Source organism: Falco cherrug, chromosome Z (assembly GCF_023634085.1).
Source record: "Falco cherrug isolate bFalChe1 chromosome Z, bFalChe1.pri, whole genome shotgun sequence".
NCBI classification, from domain to species: Eukaryota; Metazoa; Chordata; class Aves; order Falconiformes; family Falconidae; genus Falco; species Falco cherrug.
The window spans coordinates 12,748,926-12,776,794 of NC_073720.1; the positions used below are offsets into that span (position 1 = coordinate 12,748,926).

The following is a 27,869-nucleotide window of genomic DNA, read 5'->3' on the forward strand; positions in this document are numbered from 1 at the left end:
AGGTAATGGAGCTCTTACATTGCAGTCAGCCAGGGCAGCTGATAAGGAGAGGTAATCTCTCTGCTTGGGCTCACAGAATTGTTATGAAAAAAACCCCACTGTGTTCCTTCTATTTCTCCCACTAGCACTATTCTTTCCCACACAGACACAAAAGGTAGCACCTTTTTGGCTTTTGTTCGATAATGTTATTATTGACCTTTGCAGTAAGAATTTGTTTTCCCTGTTTTCTTCAAACTAAGTACGGGAACCTCATTGCCAACCTGAGCATGTGAAGCCTGTCTCAGCAATAGAAAACATTATATAAAATACCTTCCTCAATTTCTTACAGAACACTCAGTTCAGGTCAGTGCTTTTCAGTAGCTGTTACTGCAGCAAAAAGGAAACAGCAGGCAAAGGAAAAGCAGTTTTACCTTAGTGGTGGACTTTGGAAACCTGCTTCCTTGGTCTTCTTGATGGTGGTGGTCCCATCACGCTCCTCAGCCAGCATTCAGTTTCCATTCAATGCATGTACTCTGGACTAGTAAATAGCTGATGTTTTTCTAGTGAAATTGCATAAATTAAAAAAAAAGGATTTGTGAGACCTGTGCACAGTGATTCCAAATTCTTTTGCTGTGTTCTAAAAACTGAATGACAAGTGATCCATGTGAAATGGATATTTAACTTGCATCCCTTCCTGTGCCGCTTTCCAGGTGCAAAGTTGGGACTAAGACCCTTTAGGATACAGAAACATCCAACAGTCTGAGACACTGTAACAGACATTTAGGTCCCTGCATGCACATTGTTCTCTTTTAAGAGAGAATTCTCTTTGGTGCTGAATGTTTAGTTTTTCTCAGTTGCTTTTTGCTTCTTTTAGCAGACTGATTTTCACATCTGGAAAGAGCAGACTTTTTGGCCAAGCAAAACTAACACAGTAATTGTTTAATTTCCACCTGGAAGTTACCCTTTTAATATTAGGCCTACATCAGCTAATGTATTTAATTGAAAGTTCAAGTCCTTTGGCTGATCTGCTTGGTTTGGATTTACTCACTAATGATAGTTTGTATGGGTATAAGAAGAGAGAATTTCGAAGGGAAAGCGCTAAGACTGCCATCATTCATCAAATAGCTAGATAAATATTTGCTGAATGTGGATATTTGAGATGTAAAACTAATATTAATACAGCATCAAGGTGCAATGTAATAACCATACAAAAATTCTAGTGCCAGCATATACCAAACAGAAAAACTGTAAGCCATACAATGCAGGAAAGTGCAAAAAGCAAGAAGAAGCAATAACTGTAGAAACCACAGTTCTGCTTTATCTTCTTTAGCTTGTGTTTCTCTGACCCCTTCTACTTCACCAGTGAACCTGTGCTTGGCTTTCTTCCACGTGGTCTAGTGTGTTCTTCCAGCCTGCTTTGATTTATGGTAGTCTTATACAAATTCCCACACAAAATGTGCAAGAGTATTACATTCATTGTTCAGTCCTCCTCCCTCCTCTGTAGCTGTAATAGCTACAGAAATCAACACATTGCTAGTAACTGAGTAAACACTAACAAAGCAAATGATTAATGCTGCAAAATAATGTTACAAGGATCAGAAATACCTCACTGAGCAACTCATTAGAGTATGTATGTGTGGGTTTGAATGCAGTTCCTCTTGTCTCCTACGATTTGTTATAGCTCTTTTTTGATGTTACCTACTGCGAGCTCTGTAACCTATCCTCCTGGGGCAGGGAACGTACCTTTCCCTGTGTTGGTAATGCTGTGTTGGTACTGTGCCCTGCTTTATTTCTCCCTTTCTAATGGGAAATAAAGGTGGAAAGATATGTCCTGTACCCAATTCTATGCCAGTACTAACTTGTCTTTGAATCGGTTTTAGTTTCTTGTTAGTAAATAAATTCCAAAACTAAAGGCTTACCTCAAATAAGTGAAGCATCTGTATTCCACTGGCACACATGCACATGTTGGTTCTGGAATACTGCAAATCAGATCTTCCTTAGGTTACTGGAGAGCAAGGAATGCTGTTCTCTGGATAAATTAGCTCTGCTGAGCTGTGCTCCCTGCAGCTACAGTGCTGCTGCTCTCTCTACACTATACTGCAAACGAGCAGACGCTTACCTTAAGGCCAAAATGGGTTATCTTGTCAGATCTCCCCAAAAGCAGAATCCGTAGAATTGTAGAGTAATTTAGTTTGTAAGGCTGGAAAAGACCTCAGGAGGTCATCCCATGCAACCCCCTGTTCAAACCAGGACCTGTTTAGATTAAGTTGCACAGGGCCTCATGAATTTTTCCATATCAGTCAGTGGAAATGAATTGACTTTAAAAATTCCTGGAATTGAAAATCCATCATGATTCTTATTAATCTCTTTCTGTAACCAATTGCCACCACTGTTTGTTGGTGGGTTGTTTTTTTTTTAAAAAGGGCTTATTTTTAGCTTGTATTTCACTAGCTTTATCATCCCCTCTTCCTTTATGATTTCTCATTTAGATATTGGCTGGCAGTTGTTGTCATCACATAACTTATTTTGATAAAACCAACCAGACTGAACTCCATGTCACTGTATTATGTTTTTCACGTTCCAATTGCTTTTGTAACCCTGCTCTGAGCTTTCTCTAAATCATCAACAGTTAACAACAATAACAACAACTGTCCAGTCCTGGGCAAGTGAGCTGGACGGAATATTCCTAGTCACAGTGCCAAATACAGAGCTAATGTATTTCTTTGCTATCTGAAGTCAATATTCCCCTTTTCAGTTATCCACGGATTATAATAGCACTTTTGGAAATGGCATCTTAATGGTAGCTCATATGCAAGTTAGCTGTCCACCATGAACCCCAATTTACTCCTCCCCAGAACACCATCCCCATCCTGTAAGAATATTTCTAAGTATAGGATGGCCCATCTAGACATACTGATCCTGTGATTCCATGCATTTGTTTGTGAATTTCTTATGAAATGATTCAATTACCCTAAACAGACTTCTTCACTAATTACATTGCTTACACAGTCTTGGTGCCATCTGCAAAATCAGTCTGCAGAGATTTGATGTTTTCTTCCAGACCCTATATAGAATGTGATAATTATCTCAGAACCAGGAAGACAAGTCTTCAGTGTCTTCAGATGCAGCCTCATCAGGGCAGAGCAGAGAAGGCAGATCCCCTGCCTCGACCTGCTGGCCCCGCTCCTCCTCATGCCCCCCAGGGTCCCACTGGCCTGCTTGGCCACCTGGGCACACAGCTGGCCCACGGGCAACTGGCTGCCCACCAGGGCACACAGCTGGCCCGTGGGCAACTTGCTGCCCAGCAGCACTCCCAGGTCCTTCTCCGCAGAGCTGCCCCCCAGCAGGTCACCCCAGCCTGTGCTGGTGCCTGGGGCTGTCCCTCCCCAGGGGCAGGACCCTCCACTTGTCCCTGTTGAACTTCATGAGGTTCCTCTGCCCGACTCTCCAGCCCGTCCAGGTCTCTCTGAACGGCAGCGCAGCCTCCTGGTGTGTCAGCCGCTCCTCCCAGTTCTGCATCATCAGCAAACTTGCTGATGGTGCGCTCAGTCCCTTCATCCAGGTCAATGGTGAATGAGTTGAATGGCATCAGACCCAACACCGACTCCTCGGAGCACCCCAAGCTACAGGTCTCCAGCTGGACTCTGCGCCGCTGATCACAACCCCTGAGCTCTGCTGTTCCGCCAGCTCTCGATCCACCTCACTGTCCACTCATCTAGTCCACACTGCCTGAGCTTATGTGTGAGGATCTTACGGGAGACAGTGTCAAGCCTTGCTGAGGTCAAGGCAAACAACATCCACCACCGCTCTCCCCTCAACTACCCCCAGCCAGCCATTCCCTCACAGAAGGCTATTGTGTTGCTCAGGCGTGACTTCTTGGTGAATCCATGTCAACTAGAATCCATGTTGCCTAATTCTGATGACCTTCTTCTCCTCCACATGCTTCAGAATGACCTCCAGGATGAGCTTGTTGATATTTTAATTTTCCTCCTTCCTTAATCAACGTGCCAGAAGGTAACAAATGAAATATTTCACAAAAGTTGAAATATATTGCATTCATATTAATTTGGTGACCAGATCTAAATGTTAGAGTTGAGGCCACATATATTGGAGAATTGTCTCCCCCCATACTACCAGGGAATGCAGCATTAACTTCCATCTAAAAACCTCTGATTATAACAGAGTTTTGCCCCTGTGAGTTTTCTGGTTGCTTAGGCTAGGAGCCTTTATAATTACATGTAAGATTATTCTCCACTTATTAATTTCCAGAGTGACTGCTCTCTTGTACAAATACTGAAAGCTGCCCACAGCTGAACTGCACTGTGGCATTTCACTGCTTATAAAGATGAAGAGAAGATTAATTTCTTTTTTTTTGTTGTTTTGTTTTGGAGGGTTTTTTTGTTGTTTGTTTTGTTTGCCTGATGTTTTCCTTAAAAGTTTATCTTAAATGAAGGAAGGGAAATATTTACAGTGGCAATGGAACAATGGCCTGGAACTAAGGAAGGGAAAGTTTAGGTTAGGCTGTAGTAAGGAGTTCTTAACTTAAATAGCCTTGGACTCCAAAAGAAGTTGTTTGAGACAACATCATGGAAGATTTCCATAAATGGTGCAGGTGATACACTCTGGAGAATCACTCTATAAAGAACACAATCTGGTAAAAACTGAACACTAGACAATCATCATCTTTTTGTATAACCTTTCTTTCCCTAGTGCTTTAATAGTGACACAAAGGAGTATCTAAAATCAAAGAAAACGTGAGATCCTTACATATGTAAGAAGAGCTTTCCATCAGAATACAGGTCCTATTGAGAAAATAGCTCAGTGGAAACGTACAGGTCTCGTTTTATATTAGTTATGGTTGTAGTTAAACAGGAGCATTTGAGTGCTAAATTCTTGAAAGTCTGACTCATACGGTACAGCCCCTTGAGAGTGTCCTAAGGGTATTTTGGCCTTTTTAATTGCCAGCACACCAAAGATTAAACAAAAGGATGGAGGAAATGAAGATGAGACATTCTGTGATTTCTTGAAAAAGATAAGAGACAGTACCAAAGAAAGCAGTAGTTCTTTACTCTTACCAATTCACTGCTAAACACAAAATATCTAAGTAAGGAAATAGTCAACTCACTTTGGTACTAAATTTTATTAACCTATTCAAGTAAGTAAGTAGTGTTTATTTAACAAACTAATCAAGTTTCCTATTTAAACATGCTCTGTGGCATGAAAGTCAACTTTCCTAGTTATTCTATATAAAATAAGCCAGGACCTGGATAACACTTGTTCTGAAGCAAGTCCATTTTATGTAGTGAAAATGCTGCAGATTTAGCGTGGTGGAAAAGGGCTCAGTCTGGTCTGCTTAATGATATCTGGAGTTATCAGTTTTCATATTACGAACATTTATTTCTTCTTTTTTTTGCCACATTCATACTTAACAATTGCAGTTCTCTGACAGACAAACATTTATCTGAACTGAAGGGGGGAAAAATTGTAGGTCAGGTAACTTTTAGGTACTTCCTGATTTTTGAGGAATTACAATAATGATATTTGGCCTGCTATGTGCAAGATCCAGTATTAGCAGTGCCATAGGTACTAATTCACTGAAGCTGCACCTCTCCTGTGACTGTGACATATGTCCAGGATTGAAGAAAGAGTAAAACTAGTCCCCCTAGTGTACTGTTGTTGTAAAATATTTAGGTCTCTAACCTGTGGAAGTTCGTCTATGGGTTAATTAGTAAGTCTTCCCTACTTTCCATATGTTATTACTATACTGAGTACAATCCTTGGTAAAGGACACTTCTTGGTCATTTTTCTAAGGGCTGGAATAAAAAAATTCCACCTGATAATGTATCAATTCTTGCAGATTGCAAGATAAGAACTAGACAATATTTTGCTCCTGTTTATCAAAGCTTATAAGAACTACCTTGTTATTTATTGGTGTTATTAAAATCTGTATTTTTATTATAAAATTTAATCTTAGATCTGTGTACATCCATCAGTTTTCATTACATACTTCTGGAAAACATTTCCATTGCTTTGAAAAACCCACTTTTTAGTTATGAAAGATCAGATCAGACAGGCAATAATTATTGGGAAAAGTAATTAACTAAAATTTTCTTCTGGGAGATGATTCTAAAACAATTTGTAGTTAATATCACTTTAGCATTTTTATAGTGTTTGAGATTTATTGCCTAAATTATGTTTCTAATAAATTATTATGTTGTGCTCCAAGCATCAGACAATTGAGTTTTTTCATGCAGCTGCATTGACCACAATGCTGCAAAATACCACTGGCTCTGCACTGGAAAGCTTCACAAAGCATTGAAGGGGGACTATGAGGAAAACTTAAATGAACCAGTACCAAATCAGACCCAAATTTCTATATGGAAATTTACAATAGGACATTAAGCAAAATAAATTTTCGCTAGAAAGGCCACACACAATACTAGTATTTCATAAATTTTTTAGAATTTCTTTGGAATGTAGCTACCTGTATCTGGGAGTTTTTTGTGTAGGGGACCATGGAAGAATCTACAGTGAGGAAAAGATGCTTATGAATCTAAAGAAAAGGCAGATATAATCCAGAGTAAAGTCTGGGTTTGGCCTAGGAAGGGGACTGTAAAGGAAAATTTGGTTGACATGAAGTATGGGCACATCTCACATCTGCTAGTAACCACTTCAGATTACCCTCCTTCACCCTGGGTAGTCTATGACTGGTAGCCTACAGCTTAGTCATAAGGTTATTTCCTGTAAAGTAGGAACAAGAGGGTTTGAGCCTAGGCCATCATGTGAAGGATTGTCAATATGTCTCTTAAACACCAAGCTCTTCATCCTCTGAGCTTAAGTATAAATGGGCTGGGGAAACATCACCTTTACTTATGCTTTGGAAAAAAAGTAGCTTCTGCTGCTGAATTTTGAATGGGACTGGTCTTGATAGGTTCACCCTCAGAACGCCCTCAGACCATGCTCTAAATAGAGGACTGAAGGAGGTTGAAGAATGCCTGGCTGGTAGATGTCATGAGGTTGTGCTCATAAGTTAAGCAGGACCTATTCACAATTGCCATGCCCAGAAGGACAAATATACCTCTAGAGATTTCTTCTAAAAAATTGAACTGGCTACAGACTTCACATTCCTCCACAAGCTGTAGTAAAGTGGGATTTTGTGGTTTGCCATTTAAGCATCTAAACCCTGTCACCTAAAGTCCTGCTTTAACCATCTAAATCTTCCTATAGATTTAGCACAATACCTAATTAAATACTTCCTGAATGAAAAGAAATTTAAAAAATCAACACCACCTATGGAGAAGAAGGAGTGGAGCAAACAAAAGTTTAGTCATTTATCATTAAAAGTATAATTACTGCTAAGACATATCTCCTAAAACAGGAGATGAGAAGAGCTTCTGTAGGGAAGAACTGCAGGGAAAGACGAGCACATGCTTCTGGAGTGATTACTACTCTATCAGAATATATATTATAGGAAAATTTGCAAGAAACTTCATGCTGTTGTAATGAAGAACTTCCACTGATTTCCACATACTGAGTTACCAGCAGATTAAATCCTCATTTGTATTAGGATCAGGTGATGGAATTCAAGAAACAACAGTTCAGACTAGAGACTGTGATGGAGCAGGAGAGACGGGTTCTTGCCTAGAGAGGGGATCTGCAGGGGCAACTTTTAAAGCAGGTAATTTGCAGCACTTCACTTGTTTTTTCTTAAATGCCAATCTATTTTCATGGTGGTATTGCTTTATTCAAGCATATTTTAAGTCAAATAATTAAAATACCTAAATAAACCAACCACTTTCAGGATGTTCTATGTGCATTTTGGGCATTGGCAGGTGCAAAACTGTGTATATGTAGCACTTGATATTATGGCATATAAGAGTTTATTTTTCTCTGGGACACAGTTACAGAAAGATACAAAATACGCAGATGGAAACATACTAATGCTATTTATGTTTGCTTTCTCATGATTAATTTGTGAAGGTTAAAGGGCAATTTATTACCACATTTCTCAATAATTAATTTGTAGCAATACCATGTCCTCCCTGGAAGATGAGATTTGGATTTGGATCTTACAGCAACTCTTTCTGCCTGCTTATTTCTGTTAGGTTATAAATGGGAATCCCAACCATCTCAAATTGGTGTTCCAAGGATATTTTGCATATTTTGCCTTAAAACTCTTTCAAACATGCTTTTGCTGTGTATGATTTCTTCAAGTGGCATGTTTCTCTAAGCCATCTGAAACTTCTGTATTCACACAGAGAAAGTGGTACATGAATGTTTTGACATAGCCACTTTCAGGATGGAAGCTGCCTGCTAATTTTCCCTTCTAAGTTCACTCTAGCTAGCACAATTCTGTATGTGCATACAGACTCTGAGCTCTATCTTGGATGTGGTTCAGATTAACTCCTGTGGAATCTCAGGTAATCTTTCTGGCATAAGATTGTCCAGCGAAGAATCAAATTCATCATATTAGGTGAGAACATTTTGAAAGTTAAGGGTACATTTCAACAAACAAGGCTGTCAGCCTTGCTGTCAAGCTTGAGCATTAGTTTTCCAGCCCAGTGAGAGGTGTTTGATTTAGAAGAAACTCTGCATGCCAGCTTCTTGGAGATGAACAACTGAAGTTTCCTTGCTTGGTACATACCTTATGATCCTTTGCATCAAATCATGCTATGTTGTTTGCTCTGATACTATGCCAGTTCCTTTGCTGTTATAAATCACTCTTATCAAATTAATCAGGTTTTTTTTCATCTGAGGTTCTGACTACTCTTAACTTCTGCTCTCTTCCTATTTAAGGTTAAGAGAATATCTCTCAAAGCTGTACAGCCCAAATTTGTCTCTTGAAAACAAAGCTGATAAACTTTCCTTGTTAGAGCAACAAACCAATGGCTGGAAAAAAAGAAGAGCATACACTTTGAAGAATTATTAAATACAACCTAGGATACCTGGTTTACAGGCTTTTCTTTTAGCCAGGTTTCAGGAGTACATGGATAGTAAATTGTTTATGCTTCTCAGAGATAAGCAAGGCAAAACTAAACATTCAACCTGAGCATGGTATAAATTATATCAGGAGAGAGTGAGTAGCAAACTTCTTAGAGAATTTTCCTTCTCAGCTGGTGTTTGTGGCTAAACTGAAATGAGTGCAATGCAGAAGTGTAATACAAAGAGTAACTGTGTCAAAACAGAGAAGCATGTGTGACAGATTGCACATAACCCTGTAAAAAAGACAAAGATTGAATATGATTCTTAATCACCTCGCTGTGAACCTGCTGAATCCACTAGGGTTGCCTGGGGATAAGTGAAATACAAACCTGATCCATTTGGTTTGCTACAGCCTCTGGCAGTCTAAATGTAGCTTCAATCAAATCAAAACAGTAGCAATTTATCCTTAGCCAGCACAGATGCAAGAGATGACTCAAGGAGAAATGAACCAGCAACATGTTTTGGAGCAAGAGAACATCTTTGGCTGATTGAATTCCAAAACAAAAAGGAATGTAATTTGCTCCCCTTTTTGTAGCAGCTGAGGGCAGTTCTATGTGAAAATGGTATCTGTAAAATAGTCATCCTGCTGCATTATGCATTCCCTTTCTTTGCTACGGCAATCACTGATATGGCTCTTAAAATGGAAATCTGAGTTCCAGTCTTTTGAGATCCTTTTACTCTCCTGCGAAGCCAAAAAGCAGCCTTGACGCCTATTCATTAGTCATGGAATTTGGTTTGCTGGGAACACATTCTGCTCTGAAGGAGCAACTGGCACAAAGACTGGAGATGCTGATACCTTGCACACCCTGTGCCACTTGTTGGTGGTCCCCTGAATATAAACATTAAACGTGAACCGGAAGAAGCCTAACAGGCCTAGGATAGGGCCTGAGGAATTCTTTCTAGCTAGATCTCCCAGCTCCTGCACTTCAGCTTCTTCTAATCAGCAAATGTACTTTCACATACCAATGAAAGCACATTGGAAATTATGTATTCTGGATCACGCTGACTTTAGACCAAAGTGGTTTCTGTGGATGTATCAAAAGCAACTGCTAAACTACTTCCAGCACTCTGCTCCATGCTGCATGTACCTCGATGGCAGATAAGTACAGGGAAAAAAGCTTGTTATTGCTTGTCAAAAAGGTGGGAGCACTGCTACTGCAGCCACAAAAGTCAGAGGATAGAAACAAGGCAAGATTTGAAACACATCTTTCTGAGCTTTAGGAATACAAAATGATTGCCTGACAGTTAATCAATGCACAAGTTGATTTGTTGTTTCAAGTGATGGAAAGTGTTGTTCAGCCGGTGTTCAGAAATATTTACTTCCATTTTCTAGGGGAGGCACAATAATTGCCTCGTTCTCAGTTTGGAAGGAATTGCTAATTCTTTGGAAAAAATGTATGAAATATGTTGTATTTGATTTCAAACTCTATCCAGTGGAAATAAATCGATTCCAAAATGTCAGTGTTGGAGCCCCTTCTACATTTTTTGTACATAAAGTAGAATAATTCCAAAATAGAGATTCCTTGAAAGATAGGATTCTTTTGTTCGGGAAAAATAATTCAAAATTAAGGAAAGATCCAAGTTTCACCAGAACTTGAAATAAATTTTATGAAGAGTTTAGAGTTAAGCTTAGACTGTTTCAAAGTTTTTCTCCCACTTCATTCTTTTTCAGACCCTTTTCTTATTACCAGGTAGGTGACCAGAAATCAAAGTAGAAAAACAGAACACAACACCACACCCACTCATGACAGCACAGACTGTAATGTAAAATTGTGTATGATTCCTGCGGAACTGAACAATAGATTATGGCTTAGAGAAAGAAACTGGAAGATTTTTAGAAGATGGCAATCAGCTTATTTGGTACTTCCTATTTGATTTGAATCTGGGAAAAGGAAAGGCAAATTTCTTCTCTAGGTTTGTTATGACATCCAATTAGGTTTGGCTTCATTCCTCCAACTTCTGGATTATGTGCAAGGTGCCTAAGTTACCTACTCATTTGCTGTAGACTCTGTCTATGTTTAATGGATAGCTAGATGACCTTCAAGGATGATTTTGGTTTAAAGGTGTATAACTGAGTTATAGTGCCTTTCTCTCTATTGATCATAAAACAGTCTGAGGAAAAAGGTGTTTTAGAAGGCAACTCAAATAAGCACTTAAAATTAAGGGGAAAGAATTCAGGGCTACATGGTTTTGTTATACCATGGAACCTATTCCCTCGCCCTCCCCCTGCCCCGTTATATTTTTTTTTCCTCCCGTATGCTGTTCCTGCTGGAAGCTAAAGTTAGCAAAGATACTCGTTTCAGGATTGCCAGACTTAAATTTCACTGTGTGTTTATTTAAGTGTAGCTTCTATTTTTTTTTTTTTAGTGTTCCTTTGAGCAGTGACATTTAAATTGAAAGTTCACATTCTCAACAGAATGCTCAGAATTTGTACACACATATTTATAAACAAAATCAATATATGTAAATCATGTTTCCTCATGCAACTATGAATATTGGAACTTAGATCTGTCCAAGGTACATATGTAAATTTGACTTCCCCTCATAAGCCATGTTACTTGTACCTACAAATGTTATGCAAAAGCTGTAAAAGAAATTTTGAAGTGGATTATGTCCACTTATAGCCTTAGAAGCATTTTTCCCCTAATGTATACTGATGTAACAGGTTTTGATAATTCTTCCTGTTTGATCCAGGAAGATAAAACATGTGTTAATGGGTAGATTGTAAAATGTAGATCATGGTTCTTCCATTCTACTCCCTTGTGACTCAGAAAATTTCTGTGTCATCTGAGGCAAATAACTTCAAAAGGTGTTATATTTCTAAAGGTATTATATTTCTATTTCTTCTATAAATTAAGCCTTTACAGTTGAATTTTCATAAAAAGGAGTCAGGTCTGAGAGATGTCAGGGCACATCAGTCAGTGCAATTCTTGTGCCTTATATTCTTTTTAACAAGCCATGTCATGAGATCTGTCCTGATAGCTTTGTCTTAGATCCTTACCTGTTCAATTCCCATATATTCCCACAACTCTAGCTTAATATTTAAATTGATTTTAAGCTAAAATTTTCCATTTTCTTTTCCTTAGGCTATGACCTTTTGCACTAACCACTAACTGTTCAATGTTCTGCAGCTCTTGGTGCCATTGAACAGGGGTATGTAGTGACCAAGCAGCTCTCTAAACAGAAAAGGAATGTTTATTAGCCGAAACATGATATGAAGCAAAGATTTGTTTTTCCCTAGAATTTTTCCAGCCTTATAGGGAAATGAGGCATGCCTGGTTTCTTCATACATTTCCATCAGCTTTCCCTGTTTAAGGGAGAACCTTGCATGTAAAGCTTGGTCTTGATCCTCTGGCTTTTGGCCTAGTGACTGAACTCATTCCTCCCCACTGTGACTATAGTCAGGCATATATCTCAGGTGAGGTACAGTAGCTGACAGAATCTGGAATTTAACCAAACTGTTCTCCTGCCTTCTTTCCCCACCATGAATTCTCTACTCCTAGGAGGAAGCCTCCAGTATCATGTGAAAGATAGGAACAGCTGACAGGTGCATGTGCTCAGGTCTTCACCTTTACCTGCCTTACGGTTTGCACAGAAGAGTTTTGTAAGGAGCCTGATCCATCCCTGATCATTGAGGCTCCCACATCTTCCATATTTGAGCTGGTGAGGAAGGCAAAGGCTGTAGCACACATTTAAGTGCTTACCAATTTGAATGAAGGCAAAATTTGACTCAACCACAGTCTTTCACCTTATCTTAACAGATGGAAGGTAAACTTTTTCCACCCTTCATTCTTCCTCTACATGAATATTCAAAAACTTTCACTTTTCAGGAATTCTTTAAATCTGAATTTACAGGTCTTGACTTTTCTTAACTGAAAATAGGGGTATATCTGGACACAAAATCATAAAAACTTAGTTTTAGTTCCCACTCTTTAAGTATTAGGTGATATCTGGCTATTAGGAGCCTTTCTCCTCCTTGTATGCATTAGCCCCACACACCTGAGTAACTGACACATTCCACAATGTCAGGAAAGTACAGCAACTTGATATTCATCATAGCCTTAGATTCCTGTTTATCATTACTCTACACTAGGCTCTTAACAAATAAAAAGAAAAACATCCTGTCTCAAAGAGTTTTGCAACATAAAAACATCAGGAAGAGCCCAAGAGCAGATGGCAGAGGATGCGGAGTGCAAAGAAGGAAATCAGAATGCTAGTAGTTTCTCCTGCCACTAGATCTCACAGATGCTCTTTTTGCATGTGTGTGAACCTTTTTGCATGAACACAGATCACAACATTATAGGGACACTAGAAAAGAGAAGTAGAGTAAAAAGGTAAGAGATGAAGCATGCAGCCCTGTGCACTGAGCAAAGCACTGAGCTCAGCTGGTAAAGTACATTCCTGGTGATAACAGAGCAGGACTAGTGAAAAGCTTTTTACAGTTCCATGCATTTTTCAGCTGGGTTTTTTCTTCTAGCAGTATGATGCACTTTGAAATCAGCTGGAGGCTAAAGCACCTGACATCAATTGGAACATTATTTTCTCATTGCAAGTACACCAAACAGAAGATTTCTTTGTTACAGGGGGGCCTGGGTGAGAAGAGAAACAAATCAGATTCAAGGGATGCAGTCCAATCCAAAGGCTCCCACCTTTTTGCTCACCATCTGTGTAGTGAAATATAGCAAAGGCTTCCTTGCCATCGGATAATGCAAACTTGGGGACTTCCTTTACGTCACTGTGAAGGGTGGGTGGTCTATGTGAGAGAGCTGGCAGCATGCCAGTTATCAAACATGTCAGAAGATCCTAAATGGTAGAGGATAAAAGGTAGTTCACAAAGAAACAGAGCAAGTCTTTAAGGAAACTTATGTTGTCCTTACCATTTATTATTATTTTTTTTTACTGAGATTTACTGCTTTTCTAATAAATGGACTCTCATGCATCAAGCTTGCAATCCATAGAGGCATGCAAACAATGTTTTAAAAACCAAGCAGGCATACAGAGAATAAGAGCTAGGATTTCATATAGATAGATATAAACACATCAGTTTCTGTTCCTGAGTTTCTTTGAGCTACCAAAGCTGCTAAAATGACAGTGATGAAAACACTGGAAGACTGCAGTTGTCTTCCAATTCCAGACACAAATTCTGTGAGGAAGAGTGATATTTTATAAATAATTTCCTTCTCCTTTTCAGAAACAGTGCAAGTACTTGGGAGTTCAATATCTGGGAGGCTCCTAAAGCCTGAAGTGACCTCTGGGAATGAGTCTAGAGAAACAACATTTTTTTCTAAGCTAATTAGCACCAGGATCAGATCGAATGCAAGAACAACAAATCTGAATTGCACCATCTCTGTTCAAGGGTTGTTGTGGCTTCATCTGACATCTGATTCAGCTCTTCTAGAAGTCAGGGGAAAGGTTTTTCATGTAAGAGTTAGAAGACATTCTTTCACTGGGTTCATCTGCTGACAGAGTCTCCCTTCTTTACTTTGGTGGTGCACAGTCCTAAATCAATATTCCTTCACACAAACAGTTTCTGGAAATATATTTATCCTTTCTCTTCCTTCAATTAGTTTTAGATGTTGCCTAATGGAGATGGGGAGGTTAGACAAAGGTGAACACAGAGTGAAAGAAGAAATGGTAGGAAGGAAAAAGAGAATGAGTTCCCTGTGGTCCAGTCCTTTCCTTCATAAAAGGCACTCACCAATTAATGAAAAATTGCTTGCAGGGATCCATGATCTTTGTCGTTAACTTGACTAAGGACTGGCACTAGGTCTACAACCTTTCCCCATGGAGAAAGATCAAGACTGTAGGCCAGGGCATTGTTACAGGTGAAAGTTGACAGGTCTGTCTTCCCCAGCTTTATGATGTGTTCAGAAGCACCATGAGGTAGCAGTTGTTCTTTCACAAACTTGGTGAAATAGCTCAGAGGTTTTATTGGTGTGACTAAATAATGTGATAATAAATAAGAATCAGAATTAACTTCAGCACAAAAAATACAGATGGTTATTTATAGTGTTTACACACATGCATATATGCATATATACATATATCCTGAAAGTAATAAATGAGGCAGATTTGCTGTAGATAAGATTACCACATAGGGATTATGAATATCTTGAGTACATACCAAGGATGGGTTCCAAAACCACAGTGCAAGTTATTTTTGATGGGTGGTACCATCACTAATAACCTGTATGCATTTGTGGCTCTCCTTGGTGCAAGCTTACAACATTGTCCCTAGAAGCTTGTGAGTGATATCCTAGTCATCCTTTTTCACTGCTCACCTCAAACTGATCAGAATGTGAATGTCATGGCAGTTACAGAGCTCTCTTGCTGCTTTCACAGTACATGTCAGAGCTGGCTGTTTGCAAAGCAGCCCTCAGATCAGAACAGATCAAAGCTGCCTTAAACTACCCATAAGCACATTTCTGTGCTTTGTGACTGCTCTCAGTCTTTGAGGCCCAAATTTGAGGTGTTTGTAGCCTCTTCACCTACCCTGGTCTTAAATTATTTGCATCTTTACAGGTCAGGTCTTGAGCAGCTGACATTACCTTCCCATACACCGAGTCTTCTGAAATTATAGCATCCGTGGCTAAAATCACACAGTGAAAAATGTCAGGCACAAGTGGGTTTCAGAAGGAAGAAGATGGGCAGACAGATGAAGAAACAGAAAAGAGCCAAATAATATTCCTTTAGTAGTAAAGAATAACTCAGCTACTGGCATCTTTACAGGAATGTGACATAGTACAATCCAAGTATCATTTAAAATAGTTTAGGGAATGGAGAAATATATTTAAAAAACAGCTTAGAAACGTATAGTTCAAAGATGTAGAATGATATGTGAATCCCATGGCATTTTTTTGTTCAGCCCAATCTCATATCCTCCTGTTTCACAACTAAAAATCCTATTCTTTGTCTCTCATTGACGATTAGTTTCACTGAAAAAGTCATAATTCACCGTGGCCTAGAATTTGTCCTATCCTGCTTGCTGTTTTTGCTAGCCTCAAAGGAAGACAAAACAGAGAAAAAGGCTTTTATGCTCTAACAGAACACAAACAGATCTTCCATGAGCTATTGTCTGACATAAATCTCTCCTGATCTCACCACTGTATTTATCATAACATCAAAAATACAAATAGCAATGAAATAATATTTTATCTCTGTGGTGCCATTTAGTCATTGACTAAACGCTTTGCATTTAGACAGTACTTGCACTACCAGTAGCTCAAAATTATGAAAGCCATGGGTTTAATATTGACAATGCAAAGGGGTCATATGTTGGGTCTTAATAGTTACTTATTCACAGAACACCTATTTTCATCAGAAGTTATCAGAAGCTAGGGTGACTCACTCTGGATAGAAGAGCTGATGATCCTAAGAAAGTTAATAATCAAGGGAAAACAGATTTCACAGTGGATTCTGCAGGAAAAATAATCCCTCAAGACCTCAAGCAGTGTTTAGAAAGTCAAAGCTGCATTTGGTGTGGGAGCCATGAAATTATGCATGTATGTAGTAAAACAGAGGGAAAAAAAAATCTTACGGTATAAATAACCAACAACAGCAAGAAGATAGGAGAAGGAAAACTGCATTATCTCTACTCCACAGATGGAAGATTATAAAGATTAAGGATCTTGCCCAATAAACTAAACCCTAGATTAAGGCCTCTGCTTTAACCACTCAATAGTCTTGAACGAACAACACTGATATTGTTAAGTTCTGCTCCCTTGTCTCTGCTAATGTTCTAGGAGAGAAGACAAAATTGTCTTTGATGTACCACCAAGAAACTGAGAAAAAGGCATTTTTTTTTCCACACATGGAAATCAGTATGTCTCAGTCTTGCATCTTTTGAGCTCCAGAACTGAAGAATAGAAGTTAAAAAGCTTGTCCTAGGTCACAAAGCAGACCAGTGTTACCGGGGCATCCCAATTACTAACGTCCTACACTAATTACGAGCCCTTAAGTGCGTTTGGTTGCTACATCATATCCTGTACAGGTCTGCTGCTGAGTCAGGATAGTGAAAAGTCCATGTAACTCAGGTGGTTTAGAATGCAGTTCATCATCTGATAAAAAAAAATACAATATTAAAATAAGGTAAATATTCAAACAAGCATAGGGATAAAAAAATGAGCCTGGTATGAAAAAGAGCAAGTTTTACATCTACAAAATACCAGATAAAGCTTTCTATTTCATATTTTAAATGCTTCCTGAAAATTTTAGAGAACTTAATCCTGTCAAAAGTATCAGTTTTGCACGTGAAAATTAACACCACTTGGAACACATTATTCCTTTAAGTTTCAAGACTTTCTAGTACCCCATCACTGCTTTCTGCCTATACACTTTATTGTCTCCTTCACATTGCAGAGTAACCAACTATGCATTGAGCATGCAAAAGATAATGACTGCAATGGACAGGTTTCCTTGAGCATATCTATAAGGATAAATGATGCTTTTCTGTTGAGTATGAATACTACAACAGTAAAAGGCACCAACAGAAAAAAGAAGCAAAAGCAGACACAAATAATAAAATTGATTACAAACTGATGCAAAAAAATCCTTCAGGAGTGGAACACCAAATATAAGAAACTATACAAGCAAGTTTGCGAACTCAGAGCTAGCTGGAATGGGGCTCACTACAATAAATAGTGTTGTCACCTGTCTCATTTAGGAAAATACCCTTTGTACATAAAACCACTTGAACCTATCATCCAGTTTTCCTTGTAGCTGAAAGACCTTACAGGACTCTGAAAATTAGCTATGCACATACACAGGTAAACCTCCTGAGGGGTCAACAAGAAATAAGGCTATTACAAATGGGGCATGGGGTGCACGCCAGACGAGTCGCTCTAATGGGCTGTATTCAGTATATGAAGTATTGCCTGAGCATCCATTCATAGATTAGTCATTGGTTTATGGAATCTTTACGTTTAGGGACAGGACAATTCATGAAGCTCCTGAACTGAAAATATTTGGCGTACTTATAGAAATGTTTGCCATGCTTCTGCTGTTCTCCACTTATGATGACTGTTAACTTGGCTAGCACTTGGCCAAGATGACTGTTCTGTGCTTTTGGACATCTGATAATGCAAAACCACTATAAGTTAAGTTACAATAAGTCCTATCTAAACAAATATTTACCTGTATGTATGTTTTTGAACACAATTCAGTTTCCCAGTCTTATAGCATTTGGGTTCCTCTGTAACCTTAAATAAAGTACCACAATATGATAGCAATAAAGTTCTCTTTGTATGTACATGAACTCCTGGTCTCAGCCAATTACTGGTGAGGCAAACCCAGCATCTTACAAGGAAAAGTCCTAGCCATTTCTCTGTAAGTTCTTGCTTGACAAAGGTTGCACTGAAACCTCAGTTCCATTGAAGTAAATAGGTTTGCCATTCATTCTGTGGATCTGTCTTCTACCCCAGTTCTTTATTTGTAACCTTTAACAGCTGGTCTTCTAACAAAGCTCACGATGAAGTGGGGAATGTAGCTGAAAAGATATGTTTAAATAGACAAAGTGTGCTAAATGCTCATCATTTTTACAAGGTATGTTCATTCTTGAGTAGATGCCATGAAGAAACATGGAGAACACCTACACTTTTCAAAATATACCAGTAAGAGTGCTAGATAACCAGTCTGAGCTTAAGCTTGGGCAGTATTTCCTCAGAAACACAACACCAACTGGCTGATGTTTCATGGCATTTATATACCATACAGCAATATTTTCAGAGGGGATACAGTCTCTATTTTTGAAAGAAGTTAGATCTCCCATTTAGATACTTGAATAAAAAGGTTGTTCAACATGATGTGCAGCCAGAGAAAAAATACTTGTAGATGTTACAGTAGAAGCCTAAAACAACCAGATATTGAATATAAAGCTCTTCAGTAGATGAAGCCCTAAAATCCCAGTTTAGCTCTGTTTAAACAATGAGCTTTGTTCAACACATTGGAAACCCTATGCATACTACACAGAAAACTTAACTGAGGTACAGGTAAAAGTTATGAACTCCTGAACTATTAATAGTTGTTTATGTGCTGCTGTGGGCAGAATGGCAGAGCCATCACTCAGGTTTCCCAAGCCAACTGATAACACAACCTTCCCATGCCAGTTCTGAGGCTGAAGATACGTCAGCGTGGAATCACTGAGGTCACTTCTCTCCTTTGTTATTCTCCTTTTTGGCCGACTCCTAAATTCAAAATTGTTTCAGAGCTAACAGGATTTACAATCATGTAAATAAAGGACATTATATTAGCTTGCATATCAGATATGCTTGTTTATTCTGTCCAAGGAAGAGCTAGTAATAGCATTTTCATGACATCAGAGGCGAAGCAAAGGAAGCCATTCCAACTAATTAATCTGAGTGTTGTTTATAAAGAAATATAGGCAACTGATCTGTGTAATTGTTCTAAGGAGTCACAGTTTGCACAGTATGTTTAAACAATGTATGACTATTAAGGGCAACTTTGAGGATGGATTTTTAATTTATCAGTGTGAGGTACTTTCCAAAGTTTATCAGAAGTGTGAGGCCCGCAATGGTGGAGATACAGAAAAATTTCAGTCTTCTCTGTACTTAAAGTCCAGCTGAGCTGGTGGGACAGACCTAGTCTAACACCCAGTAGTTTATGAACTGCATAGCAAAGAGTTAATGACAGTCATTAAGAGTAAAATGATTAAGATATCAGATTTCCACTGATATTCCAAAACTTTGTGCAAGAGACAGTAGAACTTAAATAATAATTCTGATATGTTGTTTTAGTTTTGTTCTACCTGTTTCTCACCTGAATATTTGCAACTTCTAATCATTGATTTGTTGAAACTACAACACATTGTAAGTATACAAACACCGAAAGCATAACTTTATGGCTAAAAGGGGAGTTAAATGAGGGAATTAAATGAAATAACATTGCTTCATGTAAAGAACACTGTGTCAGTACAAAATTTACCTTTAGTTTTTAAGTGAAGAGTGATTTTTATGGGGACTTGGAAACAGATCATTTAAGATTAATTTAACCAGCTTTCTAAGAAATTGCATTTCTAAGCTTAATTTTGTTTATTAAACAAATGTTTTTTTCTAATCCTTCATACTTTACATTAAACCTCATTGATAACTTTAGGGGAAACTGGGCTATAAATAAGGCAAATTAGTAACAGTTCATACCATTAACACTGCATCTTTTTTCAACACCTGTATTTCATTAAACAATCACTGAATCTTTTCTATAGCTTGCCTTTGGCCGATATATATGAATCAGTGATTTTTACCTGTGCACTTGGTAATTACTTGATAGGTCAATTCATGTTTAACTGGTAGTTGTGTTCATGATGCCACTGAACACAAGACCAACTCTATACGGGCTGGGGAAACTTCAGGGCTGTGGTGTAGAAAGGGTATCTGTTAGCTTTCTGTTGCCTTGCATTCAATCTGTTTTGTAGGCACAGTGCTGCATTGCTGGAATGCTGCTTTGCTATCTAATAACTCAAAATTTATGTGCCTTTTACCTTCTCTACCCTATAAACTCCTCTCATCTCCATGTACCATTACCACCCCCTGAACCTAAGTCTAATCTACCTCTGGGTGATCCATTTTCTCCTCAGTGACTGCAGATCAGGAGCTGAACTCAACTCTCCTTAAGGTCTCCAGTCTTTGATCAGCACACTTTGGTGGGAACACTACTACCATTTGCATCTTCCCCCAGTTCCATTCAGAGGCCTTCCCTTTATCAGCTCACTTGGGGACTTGGAGTCCTCAGCCAGCCAATTCCTTCAACAAAGTATTTGTTGCTGTACTGCGAGAGGCAAAATATCTGAGACAGCTGAGCTTTTTCACCAGAAACCAGAACATACTTTTTTTTTTTTTGATTCCAGACATCTGATTTTTCTCATAATGTTTGAAGTACATCAAAATAATCCAGAAACATCATACTTGGCTTGCCAGCAGCCACCACCATGCAAAATGACACTGCACATGACCCCTGACCTCAGAAGAGCATCAGCTAGACCTCCAACAAATAGATTAAAAACCACTCCTGATATGCTAAATTAATCTATTTCTAGGGCTCTTCATTTTCCTGCCAGCAGTTGAGCTTACGGTGGATGATATCTCCAAAGTGTTCACTGGTTTCTAAGGTTAAAATCTGACCTTGCACACCCACACAGCAGCAGAAGGCATGGCCTCCCACCATGCTACTCACAGGAGAGTGGCTGCCAGCCCAGCCCAGGTGTCCCAACCTACACCCATAACTGCCTTCATCCTCCTCCTCCTCCTTCCCCTCTACTTCTCTGGGCTTCACTTCTACTTGATCTTCTCACAGACTGTGAGGGGATGGTGTGGACATTTTGTTGGCTCCCAAACCATTGACAGTAACGGGAGGTGGCAGCAATATTGTGTATAAGATGATTCATGTGTTGGAAGCTTTCCCATAGGTCTCCATGAAAAATTTTTGAAAAATCACTAGATCCATGGAGGTATAGTAAATTCTGCTAACACTGGCTGTGTTATGACTTCTCAGAGAATTTCTTTTGGCTGCCAGCTGTGCTAGGTAAGAAACCTGCTCACAGTGACCTGTGGCCAGCACAGAGCCACTGGGCCTGTCACCCAGCCAGTCTGTCCTTGCAAAACCTGCTGAGGATAAGGAGTGGGAATGACAGTGGAATTCCTGTGTTTATATGGGAGCTATTTAATCGAAATAAAGTTTTGCTGTCATACCTTCCTGTTTTCAGAAGTTATCCAGCCGTTAGCTTCCTAATCAAAAGAGATGTGGCAGCATGCCACAAAAACTGGGCCTCGCTTCCAGCATGTGGCCCAAAGTATTTCCAAACCCCATGTTGTGCTTAGGAACACACACCTCGGGTGAAAAGTTGACTTCTACACTCTATGCATCAGAACATAAATTCATTTAAACAAGCTATATACAGAAAAAACATGCACCAAGGCCAACAGACCACTTTGGAGAAAATCCCAACAAGGAGTGAAGCCAACTAAAAAAATCCCCATGGGTCCAGGGTTTCACCTGTTGTTCAACAGAAAGATACCCACCCATGAGGGAAATATCTCACAGATTTACTTGATAGATCTTCATATATTTAAATTAATGCCTGAATTTGCTTTATAATACACTATAAATTCAAAGGCCTCATACTTATAGCATGATAAATATGTTTTACTGTATGCAATAGAAAAGAGCTAAAGAGGCCCTCTGGGTATTTTGACTGGTGACATGAGCGATCCTTGTCCTCTCATGCTTCAGCTCAGGGCAATAGGAGGCAAAATACTAAGTATACCAGAAGTCTGACTGCCTGACATTAATTCATGGGGATTAAAAAAGATTTTTGTTCCTGTAGATTTTAGTTTGGCATTATTAATAAATAATGATGAATACAAGGTCTAGGGACTCCTGTCAGCAATATAAAGACACATTTTATGAATTTCAAGGATCCAGGTATAATATTCCTGACTCAGAGCTGACTGAAGGCTTCTTAGCAGCAGAGGCTGTAACGCTTTTCTCTGCATTTTAGGTAAAGGGCATGTTCCTGACTTGGATGAAGCTGCACATTTTGTGAAGAGGGATAGTGAGAGGAAAGAAGACAGAAGGCCAAGGGTCTGAGGCTCCTGCCATGAAGTGGAGAGGCTACCCCCCACCCCCACCCCCACCCCACCCCCCCCCACCCCCCACCCCCCCGTCACAGCTGCAGCCCCATGAGCTCTGGCACTTACCTCTGGCAGCAGGAATGCTTAACGGCTCCCACAGCGTGGGAAAGGTGAACTATGAGGACATGGCCATCTTTTCATACCAACAATACCCTGACTAACTTCTGTCCATGCTAGGGCTGTCCTCGTCCAACTTCACCAAACGATCCTTGAAAATCAAGACCTCTTCATCATTGAGGGTATTTTCCATTAAAAAAAAAGAAAAAGAAAAAAAAAAACAATCACCTATATTTACTAAAAGTGTATCAGATCACTGAACTCAATGTTCCTTTTTTAATGATCATATGAATCTGAGTCAGTTCATCACAACCTGACTATCCTGTGTCATCCTGTCAGGGCTGAGGCTCACAGCAATCCTTTCTGGCTTTAACATCTATGAACCTACAGTTCAACTCAATATTTGTTACAATTAAATGTCATATGGGTGTGGATTTGTCTTCATTGCAGAGAATATTTCTAGATAGTTAGAGGTTTGATGTGTATGTGAGCTTCACCCTACACATGTGAAACTGCAGTTCAGCTGAAGTCATAGGCAATGTGCAGAGACTGGTACCACTTTAATCTCTCCTGCCTTGCACTGAGCATGAGTCCGGATTCCACAGGTGCATATCCCAAAGGTCAGCTCAACATGATTTCTTTTAAGCAAATTTCAGGCTGCAGACTTCCACCTATGTCAACTATCTACACATCTCATCTCAAAACACTTTTGAAATGATCTGTTTTGTATATATGTAAACTGAAACTGAAAGAAATGATCATATGAAAATTTATACCAAACCACCAAGAGTTACTTAATGTAAAACCGAGTATGATCCTTTTCTCAAAATTCAGCATGTTGACCTTGATACTCAGATCATACCTGAGAATGGATGTGACCTTATGCATAGCCATGTTTTCGTCATAGCTAATGATGGACAGTGTATGCTTTTCCACTTCCTTTCCTGGTGCACATCTGCACTCTTATATTTACCAGCCTAGGAACTTTTTTTTTAATCAAAGGATAAGTGATTTTTTGGATATTGTCACAATTTCATTGTGTGGTAACAAATGTCCATGACACAGGTTGTCAGCTTTTTATTGCGGAAGACATTAGTGATGTAGAATCTCTGTATGTGTTGATGTAACTAATTTTATCTCTGTAATTGTTCTTGCCCTTGAACACAATGCCATGGACATATTAACCTAAACATGAATGAACAGCTTATAGAAAAATTTTGACTGTTAAAAATGGACTTAATTTGGACATACTAAAGCAAAGACTACCTTCATTTGCTGCTTGTGACATCTCCCTCCAGATAATTTACATCGAACAAAATCAACATAACACTTTTCCAAAACTAAAATCATATTTGTAAATTTAAAAAGAGAAACAGAATCTTAACATGATTGACTAAACCTTACCCACTCTAACTGTATGAAGGAGTCAATCTACTCTGTGTTTTTCATAGAAGTCTTTGCAGTATAAATGCTAAGAAATATTTCTTCTTTCCATGCTAACAAGGAGCCTGTATCTCTTCTGTGCACTCGAGTGAAATTGAACAGAAACACTGGTGTAGCCAACTGGAAAATCAATTATTTACACAGTGTTATATGCAAATATCTAGAATTGAATTTTTCACACCTGATTGATTAGTAAGCTTAATTGCATTCATTTTTGAAAGCCTATGAACCTGAGCTGCAGTTTGTATGGTTCTTATAAATAGAAATTAGACAGCTTCATTCTTAATGCTAAGAGAAATTTTTGCATGGTTCGTGGATCTTTAACAGTAGGAACTTTATTGCAGTATCTGTGAGCATTCCTGCATCAGACTGTTTGTGACATTTACTCTTTCTGCAGTGCTTGATGTCTTTTCCTTTGGGAATTTACTTGCCAGTTAATGCAACTTTTCCTGTCTGCATTAAAAAAGGTTCCCTTTTCTTGTGTTTTGCTGACTAGTGTTTGCTGACCAATGTTTGCATGTACCTATCTGTACTTCACAGCAGTCTTCCAGTGCTTTCCCATTCTCTGCTACCTTCCTGCTTGATTAACTATGTGCATCCCAATTATTCTTCTACTTTTCCATGCCTGGAGTGCTGTTTCAGCATTCAGGATTGTGGAGGACAACAATAAAGAGCCTGAGGAGATACACCCTTGCTACTGATGGGGAGCTCCTCCTTGAAAGCCAGGATTTCTTGCTGCCACAGTAACTCTTCCAAATGTTAAGGACATCTATGCAGAAATTTGAGGAGGATGAGTGTATCCTGAGCCTTCCAAAGAACCAGAGGGATGTTCTATTTCAGTGCAGAAGGTAGACAGCATGGCAGAGCTGTACAGCAATGAGGCACATAAGGAGGCATTTCCCATCCAGGAATATTTTGGAGTTCACCTGGTTCAGCATTTTTGCATATCTCTTCAATCTGCATCGTCTTGTGAACAATCTCTTCCAATGATGTTAACCCAAAATTTAATATCCAACATTGTAAGGGCTGCCTCCAGACACACAGGTGCAATTACTGACCTGCTCCCATCCAGTCCACTCTCCCCTTGCCTCAAACTCAAGGCCTGTGTCTGCTTCTTTGTTTGAGTGCTAAACATGTCCCACTATACATCATAAAGCCAGATGCTGTTGCCCACTGGTCCAGACCACAACTTCACACAACCAGTAGCAGTCTGGTGTACTGCAGCAAGATTCATGATTTGGCACTGAGAAAGCACAGTCTGTCATGTGCAAACTGCTGGAGCCTGAGTAAAGAAAAGTTACAACCCAGAGCTAGGGATTATTTTTTTTTCTTTCCATTTTCTACAACCAATATAAACAAGGTGTCAAGATGTTCAAGGTAAGTGTCATTATCTGCTAACTACTGGCCTAAAGGCAAGAGGTAAGAAAAAAGAAAATGGCCCACAAATCTATCAGATTAATGGAAGAAAGTGAAAACAGATGGCACCTTGCTCATGAGGAAAGAGAGAAATTTAAGCATCTATCTGATTACTTGCTTTCATGTTGGGCAGCATTGTTCTGACATAAGAGAACATTTACCTGCCCCACAATACTACCCAAAGGGCAGAGGTGGTCAGAGACAGCTCTTGGAGTTGATGAAGAGATAAATGGTTTTACACAAGTGCATGTTATGACTGTTGGTTTCTCAGAGACCATAGTAGCCTCAGACAGTGCAACAATCCAGTCATATACATGAGTCATTGTGAATAATACCTGCTGAGAGGAGAAATTTTCTGTGCAGCACCTTCCTTTATGTGTCTAGAGCACTCTTCAGGGTAGACAAAGCTGCAGTGATGGGACACGACCTTCTGCTTGAAAATGAGGCTTTGGGCACAGTGTTCAACTCTTCAAGCAGACTGGTAGAATTCTCAATCCTCTCCAGAGCTTTTGTCTTTTCCAGTGATTACAAAGCTTACAAGTCAGATGATGGTCAAAGGATTTTGTTTCTTTGATAAGAACATTTTTGCTAACAAATGATTTGATTCTTGTACGGCAAAGTACCCCAGGCTGAGAGCACAATGAATGGCTGAGCAAAGTGTTGGCCTTCATTCACTTTAGGAAAATACAGTGTATACAGTGGTCTTTCCTCTTAAAGCAATATATTTAATATATGCCATTCTGTGAAAAGTGATTCTTTTTTCCATAAAAGTGTAATCCTCATGCTTAAAAGCTATGATAGATAAAGTATCTTTATTTTCACATTTCTTGTAGGAACACAAATCCTCTCTGAATTTGTTGTCTGTCAACTCCACATAGGAACACCTTTTGTTCTTGGCCTCCATGAGAAATGCTTTCCCTTTTTCTCATTAAGTAGAATTAATTGAAGCTAGAGCAAGCACTCAGGAGGGAGGTAATGTGCAAAGTCATCCACTTAAGCATTCTCTTTTCCTGTCCAGTCCCTTAAGTGCACGGTCCACTGCCAACCTGTAGATTCTCAGGCAAAACAAATATATTGTGCTGCGCAGGACTCTTGCTTAAAGGCTTCAAGGGCAAGGGCAATGACAGGTAAGCTGTTTTTTTTACCAAATAACATCAGCAATTAAAACACTGAGAGCATCCCCTGTGGTTTTTAGAGCAATGTCCCACTTTTTTCTAAGTATATATGAGTTCATGACTGGTGTTGGAGAGGCTGCCATACTGAGCAACAAGGCCATCAAAAACTAGAGAGAAACTCTTTAATCACATTTCTTTGGAATGTTTTATCCTGGTGCAGCAAGCAAAGTATGGACACACAGATGCCATCGATACATTAATATCATATGGCAACAGGCAGGCAGAGCCACCAAGAATCTCCCATGCCTTCTATGTTTTATGGCCCACGCTTCTGTGCTGCTGCTACAGCCATATGATTGGCACAGCAGAGACGCTATGAACAGACATCATCAAAGTACTTACATGTTTATCGTCTCCACTAAGCAATACTTATCTGCAGCACAGTGCTTTCCCAGCATGCTCTGCCCTTTTCCCCTGCTCACAAAATGAAATTATTTCAGAAACAGATAATTACTGGTTAGCATTCTCATCTTCTTCCTGGTGCCATCACCTCATTTGAGCTGCTAAATGACTTGTCAAAATGGTGTGTGCTTTCTATAGACAAATCCATTCAGTGTGGAGATGTCAGCCTCTTTGTATGAGAGACTCCCAGTGGCATGGCAGACAGAAGCTATCACTTCATGGTAGCTGACAGCAACTTGAAAATGGAAAGGAGATGAACCAGTGGAAATGTGTCATTTGACCACAAGTCCTGCAAGTCTGTCTGATTCCAGCTGGCTCTGCTATATAATCACAACACACCACAGGAGAGCATCCAGAACACAGACAGCTAGCTTACCATCTGGAAAAAGGACTATAGGTTTCCTGCCCAGAATGCTATACGCTTACTTTGAAATAGTCCCCTGCTGTCTTTATGCCATTGTTGTAGAAATTAAGATTTCTACAATCTAGAAATGTAGAAATTAGGATACAGCTGGCCATGTGGACACAGTTATTGCAGAATATCACTTCTGCAATAGGGTAGCAAAAAAGGTCACTGAAAACGACCATGTGGAATGGGCTCTCCATATGCGCATGACTTTGTCAGCTTGCAACATCTGTTTTGGAGATGGAGTTCGACTGCTTTTGCTGTTGTCTTTTGCCTTCCTACTAAGTTAAACCTCAGCAGCAATGTCAAGAAAAAATCTTGCACTGGTTGCAGGAATAATAATGGAAGATAATGATATGTGTGCTG

At 39.3% G+C, this 27,869-nt stretch overlaps 1 protein-coding gene across 1 annotated transcript in view; it reads left to right on the forward strand.

The window, feature by feature from the left end:
* The window catches only part of LOC114016878 (uncharacterized), a 74,294-nt gene extending 51,719 nt beyond the window's left edge, over window positions 1-22,575 (forward strand). Inside the window, exon 6 of the mRNA XM_027810941.2 lies at window positions 22,472-22,575. Within this exon, the coding sequence (XP_027666742.1) occupies window positions 22,472-22,560 (89 nt within the window). The 3' untranslated portion in view covers window positions 22,561-22,575. The remainder of the gene's footprint in view (window positions 1-22,471) is intronic.
* The last annotated feature ends 5,294 nt before the right edge of the window (window positions 22,576-27,869 follow it).